At 33.6% G+C, this 9,150-nt stretch overlaps 2 protein-coding genes across 2 annotated transcripts; both read left to right on the top strand.

The window, feature by feature from the left end:
* Window positions 1–27: 27 nt before the first annotated feature.
* Window positions 28–1,354, top strand: LOC107488275 (2-C-methyl-D-erythritol 2,4-cyclodiphosphate synthase, chloroplastic). The gene is made up of 3 exons (XM_016108997.2): window positions 28–523; window positions 604–734; window positions 888–1,354. Exons 1-3 carry the CDS (start codon window positions 190–192, stop codon window positions 1,119–1,121), a joined length of 699 nt encoding a protein of 232 aa, XP_015964483.1. The 5' UTR covers window positions 28–189; the 3' UTR covers window positions 1,122–1,354.
* A 5,139-nt stretch (window positions 1,355–6,493) lies between these two features.
* On the top strand, window positions 6,494–8,673 carry LOC107488156 (1-aminocyclopropane-1-carboxylate synthase-like). Its single transcript, XM_016108851.3, has 4 exons — window positions 6,494–6,760; window positions 6,908–7,039; window positions 7,124–7,284; window positions 7,527–8,673. The coding sequence occupies exons 1-4, from the start codon at window positions 6,599–6,601 to the stop codon at window positions 8,536–8,538; spliced, it is 1,467 nt and encodes a 488-aa protein (XP_015964337.2). The 5' UTR covers window positions 6,494–6,598; the 3' UTR covers window positions 8,539–8,673.
* Window positions 8,674–9,150: the final 477 nt, after the last annotated feature.

Below are 9,150 nucleotides of genomic sequence, written 5' to 3'. Positions count from 1 at the left end.
GCACTGAACTCGGCTCCACACCCGCAACACGACAAAACTTGTTACTTCAACCGGGTCGTACATGGTATACTCATTGCATTGGGGTAGAGGCTCATTGGCTCAGCTACCACCGGCAGGCGGCAGTCAACTGGTTTAAAGCTAATCTGTGGTCTCCCTTCCAACTCCAATTCCAATTCCAATTTCGTAGCCATGGCTGCCTCTTCCTTTACCGCTTCTACCATCCCACACCCTTACCCCTTCGCTACTACCACCAAATCTAGTCATCTTCTTCCACTTTCTTGTTCTTTCCCTCGCAATCCTACCCCACTTCCTTCCTTCCGTCTCCGAGCATCATCCACTACAGTCTCTGCCTCCGCGGTTTCCACCAAAATCGAGGATTCCAGAGTGTCCGGCACTCCGTCGAAGGCTCTGCCGTTCCGGGTGGGACACGGCTTTGACCTCCATCGGTTGGAGCCTGGTTACCCCTTAATCATCGGTGGAATCAACATCCCCCACGACAGAGGCTGCGAGGCTCATTCCGATGGTAAAATCTCCGATTCCAACAATTCTCTTAATATCATTATGTTCTGATTCTGATTAGTATTATGTTGTGTGCCAAAAAAGGGGATGTTCTGCTTCACTGTGTGGTGGATGCCATTTTAGGGGCTTTAGGTCTTCCTGATATCGGCCAGATATTCCCCGATTCTGATCCCAAATGGAAGGGCTGTGCCTCCTCTGTCTTCATCCAAGAATCTGTCAGTTTCTTCTACTCTTTATATATTAATCAAAATCTCATGCTTAGTTTAACTGATTCCGTTTAATTATGTTATTAATCATTCTGAAATATGGAAAGAGCTTAAATTAATCAAATTAGGTTTCACGATGGGTTTCTTCTTTGTTTATTACAGGTGAGGCTAATGCATGAGGCAGGTTATGAGATTGGGAATTTGGATGCTACATTGATTCTTCAGAGGCCTAAGCTAAGTCCACATAAGGATACCATCAAGGCCAATTTATCTGCACTGCTTGGAGTTGACCCTTCTGTGGTGAATATCAAAGCAAAAACTCATGAAAAAGTGGACAGCCTTGGAGAAAACAGAAGCATTGCTGCTCACACCGTGGTTCTTCTCATGAGGAAATAATAACAAATCCACTATACAATTTATCAAACTTACTGTAAATGTTTGTTATAAATTCTGCTTAGTCCGTACTCCTCATAGTGATCTCAAGTAATGAATTATACAATGGCTGCTCAGTTTTCATTTAATTTAGCGCAAGGGGCGACTTGGTAAGATTTGGATGCTGTCCTGTGCAACTCTGTATTGGTTAAAACATTTAAAATAAAGCATTGTCAAATGCGTTCGTTAGTCCTCAATCTTCACCATTATTTTAGTGGTTATATATTTGGTCGTATTGGAATTAGTCCCGGATCAGTTTATTGCTACTCTCAGTTTATTTACCTTCGTTTTTACAACGCAGCTTGTATGTCATACTAAACCTTCTTTTGTTATCAATCAAATACATAAAATAAAACGAAAGTGAATTTGCACAAATAGAAATCCGATATATATATATATATAAGATCATTCTGTAACTATATAGTGAATATGATATTTTAAAAAGTGGGGTTAAAATTAAACGAATATTTTTTTTATTATTTAGCAGTATTTTTTAAAAATTATGGCTAAAAAATGTTATCAAAATCTAAAAAATATTAATTTTAACACCATTTTATAGTCACTGTAATTATTGTAAGTATAGATATATTAGAATTATATATATATTAAGTCCAAAATTTTTAGGTGACAAAGTAGTGAAACCAAAATTACTCATAGAAGCCCACAAATAAGGGAGGTCCGAGGTCCAAGATATAGAATCTCGATATTCCTTAGGCATTCATAATGAGCACAGAAAAATGGTTTTGAATACCAGAAAACTTCCTAGGAATAAGGGTAATTGTTTTATAAAGGAGACAAGTGAATTGAAGAAGGTAAATCTGATTTTTCATAACCACATCCACATGATACAAAAGCTAATTTAACTATCAGTGTGTCTTTGTTAGTATTTTATGAATTTTAATATTTCATTAAAATCGGAATAATAAAAATACTCCTAACAGATAGATAGTTATATAATAATTATTGATCAACCGTCAACACGATAGGTAGATATAGTATTGGATATAAAAATCACTTTGTTAATTTGCAAAACAAATTAACTATTAAATTAATTATTATATATTTACGTTGTTTAATTTATTTTAATATATACTTACGTTGTTTAATTTTTTGTATGAATATATTTCACATATATAACATTGAATGATAGAAGTTGAATTGCAAAATGCAAGCATTAAAAAGAAATTTGAACAACAAACATGATGAAAAGATGGAAATTAAAGCTTACTATATATGCAGGACTTTGACGGAGTACGCTTCTACTTTCTACGTTCTAAATTTCCCGGCGGTTTTTGAATCACCCCATCCTCATCCTCATTCTCCCAAGTAACGTTGTTTTTTTTTTTTTTTTTAATTAAAGATGGAAAAATTTGAATCCATAATCTAAAAAGTGAGTATAAAAAAATTATACTATTTGAGTTATAATTTATTAGCTAACAAATAATATTTAGTATCTCACTTTTTTGTTTCTCCGTTTTATTTGGAAGCAATAATATATCATTATAATGTTTCAAAAAATATTATTGAGTTAAAAAATTAACTAAATTAGTTAATAATGACAAACATTATTTTATTGGACTAATTAATCAATTAGTGTTGATTATTTATGATTAAATGTTACAAGCCAAAATTCATTGTTGCAGCAGCCCAATATGAAACAAGCAGAATCTACCTTTCTGGCCAACAATTTCAATCAAAACCCAATTCCAACAATTTCAATCAAAGCTCAATTGCAAATAACAAAAAAATCAAACGAGTTGAATGAAAAGAACCAACCCAAGTCTGAATTTATCTCTCAAACCAATCCCTCCAATTTGCTTTTGGTAAAGCAACGTTTACCTTTTTTCTTCTTCGGTCAGAATTCAGAAAAGTGAGAGAGAGGTTCGTTCCTAAGTCTTTTCATCAAAGAAGAAAAGAAAGAGAAAGGTTAAGCAAAAGGTTAATGTCTAATCACCAAAATCAACCCATCTTAGGCTAAGGTAGAGGTCAAAGGTAACTTATTTCCTCTTGCATGCATATTGCTTTCTTCTCATCTTCTCCAACTCTCTGTCACTCTAAATTGGGATAAATGAAGAAAGGAATCTATGTTAAGCTTTGCTGTAAATCTATGGTCAAATTTGTGTCTTGGGGACCAAGTAATATTTCAATGGTTCAAATCTGGATTTACCATTAAAAATAATTTTCTTTGCTGTCCTGAGACTTTCGATCAAGAAAGAAGGTCAGAACCAAAGTTTCTAATTTGAATATTAATGGAAGAAAGTGAAAAAGTGAGTTGGTGAAACACACAACTCGAGGGTTGACTTGGAAGAGAGCAAAATCAGCATCATACAAGGAGATACAAAAAAAGATTTTTCATCTTTCAGAAGCTAAGGAGAGATGATAACCAGTATTTTTGAAGTTTATGTTCTGAGAAGAATTCTTTGAAAATGTTTATCAACTTGGACAGTACTTCCTAGTCAAAGGAGCATTCCGCTAGAATGAGGAACTAAATCAGAGGCAAGCAAATCTGGTTCATCACATAGCAAAGAGGCTGTTGAAGCATCAATCTCCTTCATATTTTACAGATTGTAATTTTCTTTTCAATGTTTATTTTTCTGTAATTTCTTGAGTGGTAAAAGGCTAAAAGAGAGAGCTTATGAAAAAGTAAAAGAATGATAAAAGGCTAAGTGAAAGCCTAGAGTGAAAAGCTTAGAGTGATTTCAGATTTCTTTAGATTGATTCTATGTCTTGTATCTTGTACCAGTGAAGTACCCCTTTTTTAGTTGGGTGAGTACTAAAAGTGAAGAGTTATGTATTAACATAACAAAGTCAAGTTAGGTTAGAACTTGAGAGTGAAATGATTGTGTCAATCCTGTAGAATTGATGTACGTAATACTTTAACTATAATGAAAATTCTACCACTGTTGTGGTGGAGACTAGATGTAGGTTGCATTGCATAAGGCAACTAAACCATGATATATGATGGTGTCAATTTTTCTCTTCCCTTCTCTGTTCTGTTTTCTGATATTCATGAGACAAAATGAGATAAATTTTCTGTTACTTAGTTCAAACAGAATCAGACTAAAAATTTATTTTAAAATTAAAAAAAGTCATAAATTCAACCTCCTCTTCTCTAAACCTTCTAAAACCTTCAAATATTCATTAAAATTAAAGTAACACTTTTCTATTGTTAAATAACATTTTTTAATATTACTAAAATATAAAAAAATATAACTTTAATTTTAACAAAATTTACATGTTCAGCATAATAACCATAACATAGTCAAATTAGAATCCACTTATATAAGTCAATCTCCAAAACTGAAAATCTCAAGTGCAATACAAAATTCAACTCTAGGCTTTCTCACCAAAGCCTTTGAAGAGTTTCAATGGCACTTTACAATTGGCTTTAGTTACTAAATGTGCTCTTTTAATTTGTTAAATGTTTTTTTTTTACAAGAAATCAGAATAAGAATAACTCATATATATAGTATTTTCTCTTCTCTAAATAGTTGTCTATTTTACTTTTTTTTATAAATTTATTGAAAAATTAAAGGATAGTCTCACAAATCGAGATTCACATACAGGCCAGTAAATTAGGTTTGAGGAAATAGAACGCTGGTGTACAATCCGCTATTATTATGATAGTATTTGTATCTGGCAATGTGCTCCGTAGTGTTGTATGTGTGTTGACTGTTGACCATATAGAGAACTCAAAGTCTCTTCGAAGTTCAAACTTCAAAGACAATGAATGAAAGGAGAAAACTCTAGAGAAGAAAGCTGGCATTATTAAATGCTCCCTAAAATACGACAGGTCTTAATTTATTATTTGCCCGGCTGCTAACTACTACTTTCCCAGATTTCAAACTAGTGCTAATACAAAGGAGAAACTCCGCCGAGGTGGTTTAATTTTAATTTAGAGCCAATATATTAATAAACGTGCTTAACTATATATGCATAAAAACAACAAATATCGCATGACATCTAGAATAATATATATATAGGAAGATCTAGTATATATGACTTAGTAAGAGGATAAATTATTATTTTTTTTAGATCACCTTTAATTTGTGGAGACGAAAATTATATTGACTTTGAATAAGGTCTGGTAAAATTTGTTGTTGAGTTTAAAACTTTTTGAGTGGCTAGCGTGATTTTTTTTCATATTAACGAATAGATTGGAAGTGAGTCAAACTAATTTATGAGTCAGATTAAGTTTGACTTGTTAATAGTTCAATAAATTGTTTATATATTAATGTTCTTAAATTTTTAAAATTTTATAATTATTTTTTTATATAATTTTGATGTAAGATATAAATAAAAAATTTATAATTAATAGATAGATAACATATTAAATTGATTTTTTAATATTTTTTAATATATATAAGTTATAATTTATCGATATAAAATTATAGATTATATGTTCCTGTTATTTAAGCCAGCTCGTGAGTTCGAGTTCGTTCGTGAGCTTTCGGTGAGTCGAGTCATGAGACAAGCTCAATTTTTGTGTGTCGAGCTTGACTTTGGTTTACCTCGACTCAATTCGTCTCACTTTCAGCTTTACAAATAATGCTACATGGCTGATAAATATTATTATTTTTTATCAGTACTTAACCAGCACTAATTTATACCCATGCATATTTATATATATTTTGCACACAAGAAACATATAGTTTGCACATATATTTACTAGATTTTTACACACATGAATCAATACAATTTGCACCCACATTTTTCAGAATTTGCACACTTGAATTAGTAAAATTTATTTATTAAAGATAATTTAGTATTTGTATTGGTCAAATGATGTAACCTTACACCATTAAAAACACTAATAATAACTAGAATTAAGTACGATTTTGATCTCTAATGTAGAGGTCGAAAATTTATTTCGTCCCTATCATTTTTTTCGCTACAAAATGGTCTCAAAAGTTTCAGTAGATTTTAAGACTAAGTTAAACCTTTAGGGCTATTTTGTAGCGAAAGAAAGACTAAAAACAAAATAAATTTTCGATATACTTTAAATTGATGATTATAAATTACAAAATTTATTTGATCTAACACTTCTTATTTTGATATACTTTAATAATAATATGTACATATTTTTTTTATTCGTTGCATAAAAAATTAATACAAATAACACATTCCAAAAAACATAAAAATAAGTTTTGTGTATTACGTGAGAAGTAGGAGTAACATGCAGGAATTTGAAGTAAAGGAAACTTCATTATAAATTATTGGAGGAGTGAGGTTGTCTTCAGCTTTGAAAGTCAAAGTTTATTTGCGGAGGACATGCTGCAAGTACTATATAAACACCTGTCTCTTAGTGGTAGACACATCGCCTAATCATAAACATATATACCTGCAATTTGTGGAGGATAGACGACGCTTTATTTGCTTTGTTTCTCTGATCTCTACTGTGATTTATATAACAAAGAACATTGAAATTAAATAATACAAAGATGGAGCAAGCAGGTGAGTTCCTACTGTCAAAGATAGCACGAGGTGATGGACATGGTGAAAACTCGCCATACTTTGAAGGGTGGAAGGCTTATGAAGATGACCCCTTTCATCCCATCAAGAATCCCAATGGGGTTATCCAGATGGGTCTTGCTGAAAATCAGGTACTGATATATATACATATTATTAATGAAAGTTTTAATTACTTATGACAAAAATTAAAAAAACCTACTTTTTAATTTGTATGTTATATATTGTTACTTAACTCTTACTTCTTCTTTGTTGTATTGTATGTATGTACGTATGTGCAGTTGAGTTGTGATTTGGTGCAAGAATGGATAACAAGTAATCCAGAGGCTTCCATTTGCAGTGTAGAAGGAGTGCATGAATTCAAGGATATTGCTAACTTTCAAGATTATCACGGTCTCCCACTCTTCCGACAAGTGAGTAGTGCATTCCATTTCATTTCATTATTATCAGATAATAAAAAACAGAGTAAATTGAATTGAGATTGAAAATATACACAGGGAGTGGCTAAATTGATGGGGAGAACGAGAGGGAATAGAGTGAAGTTCGATCCTGATCGTATTGTTATGAGCGGCGGAGCAACCGGAGCCCACGAGGTCACTGCCTTTTGTTTGGCTGACCCCGGTGATGCCTTCTTGGTACCCACTCCTTACTATCCAGGGTAATCTGCCTATGTCCTTTTTTTTTAATTGACTTAATCCATTTTATGGATCCATAATTTCTATATCCAAATACAAAATTGAAAAAAAATTTCTTTGCCCCACTAAAAACAAAATTCCTCCAAACACCATACAAGCAATTTTTTACTTCTCGTTATTTAAAAATAGTTGAGTTAGTTGAGTCTTGTTTCTTTTATATTACGTTCTAATTAATTAATTAATTAAGTTGTGTCTAATAATGCAGCTTCGATAGGGATTTGAGGTGGAGAACAGGAGTCCAACTTATTCCGGTGACATGTGAAAGCAAAAACAACTTCAAGTTGACAAAGAAAGCGTTAGAATCTGCATTAGAGAAAGCCAAAGAAGATAACATCACAGTCAAGGGCTTACTCATCACCAATCCATCAAACCCGCTTGGAACAATCATGGACAAAGAAACCTTGAAAATGGTTGTCACATTCATCAACCACAACCACATCCACCTAGTATCTGACGAAATATACGCCGCAACGGTTTTTAGCCACCCGGGTTTCACAAGCATAGCTGAGATAATAGAAGAAGAAGACATTAAAATGGAATGTGACCGTAACCTCGTTCACATTGTTTATAGTCTCTCAAAGGATATGGGCTTCCCTGGTTTCAGAGTTGGCATCATATACTCCTACAATGACAACGTCGTCAACTGTGCTCGCAAAATGTCAAGCTTTGGATTAGTGTCCACACAAACTCAGCATCTGATAGCAGCGATGCTATCAGATGATGAGTTTGTGCAACGCTTCCTTGCAGAGAGCGCAAGGAGGCTTGCGAAAAGGTATGGGATTTTCTGCCAAGGGCTTAGACAAGTTGGCATAAAATGCTTGCAGAGCAATGGTGGTTTGTTTCTATGGATGGATCTGCGTCCTCTTCTGAAGAAGCAAACGTTCGAAGAGGAGATGGCGCTTTGGAGAGTGATAATCCACAAAGTTAAGATAAATGTTTCGCCTGGTTGTTCCTTCCATTGTTGTGAGCCTGGTTGGTTCAGGGTGTGCTATGCAAACATGGATGATAGGGCTGTGCAAGTTTCATTGGCCAGAATGCGTGGCTTTGTGCTCCAGAACAAGGACGTGATGTTATCTTCAAAGAAACCTTGCAGCCCAAGAAACTTAATGCTGCCAAGAAACTTAATGCTGAGCTTCTCATCCATGAGGATGGATGATTTCTTGATGTCACCTCACTCTCCTATCCCTCAATCGCCTCTTGTCAAAGCTACAACTTGATCTCTCACCTGCCACTAGATTACTATAATATTTATTAATTGCATATTCCTGCTTTAAGGTTTTACATTCTAGACTATTAGGAGCTGTTTTTGCATTAGCAAGAGCGAGCTGAGCTTTTAATTTAGTCACCTTATTAACTACTAGGAACTCTTGACATGTAGTTTATAAGATATAGTCACACATATTTAATTTGTACTGCTTAATAAGTTAATAAAGATTAAAGTACAGAGCATTGAAGAAGGATTCTTATGTATGCCTAAGCGGCAATTAAAGAGGAAAATCGACTTGCTGTATTATCATAATTAAACAATGGGTAGTACTGGGGAGCCAATGGCCTAAGTGTACAATGTGTACAATGGGCTAAACCTTTGGTCCATGAATAAAATGAACATTATCCACACTATCCAGAATAACCATCCGAATACCAGGGATAATAAACATCTCATGTCATAAAATCACTCATCCTAAAAACTTAAGTTAATTTTGGAATTCACCAAGAATCAAACCCTTGACCTTTCGGATCTAGAACTCTAATACCATGTCATGAACCCACTCATCCCAAAAGCGTAACCTGATAGGACAATGTAACACTAATGGTCATATCTCTAATAC

Source organism: Arachis duranensis, chromosome 5 (genome assembly GCF_000817695.3).
Source record: "Arachis duranensis cultivar V14167 chromosome 5, aradu.V14167.gnm2.J7QH, whole genome shotgun sequence".
Classification (NCBI taxonomy): domain Eukaryota; kingdom Viridiplantae; phylum Streptophyta; class Magnoliopsida; order Fabales; family Fabaceae; genus Arachis; species Arachis duranensis.
This window is presented reverse-complemented; position numbering and strand designations above follow the sequence as displayed.

What these genes read in the sequence shown, in the direction of transcription:
- LOC107488156 (XM_016108851.3), top strand. Translation starts at nt 6,599, where the DNA reads ATGGAGCAAGCAGGTGAGTTCCTACTGTCAAAGATAGCACGAGGTGAT. An exon ending in TGGGTCTTGCTGAAAATCAG is followed by an intron (nt 6,761 to 6,907) that starts GTACTGATATAT and finishes ACGTATGTGCAG; the next exon opens with TTGAGTTGTGATTTGGTGCA. An exon ending in CCCACTCCTTACTATCCAGG is followed by an intron (nt 7,285 to 7,526) that starts GTAATCTGCCTA and finishes CTAATAATGCAG; the next exon opens with CTTCGATAGGGATTTGAGGT.
- LOC107488275 (XM_016108997.2), top strand. Translation starts at nt 190, where the DNA reads ATGGCTGCCTCTTCCTTTACCGCTTCTACCATCCCACACCCTTACCCC. An exon ending in CTGCGAGGCTCATTCCGATG is followed by an intron (nt 524 to 603) that starts GTAAAATCTCCG and finishes GTGCCAAAAAAG; the next exon opens with GGGATGTTCTGCTTCACTGT. An exon ending in CTGTCTTCATCCAAGAATCT is followed by an intron (nt 735 to 887) that starts GTCAGTTTCTTC and finishes TGTTTATTACAG; the next exon opens with GTGAGGCTAATGCATGAGGC.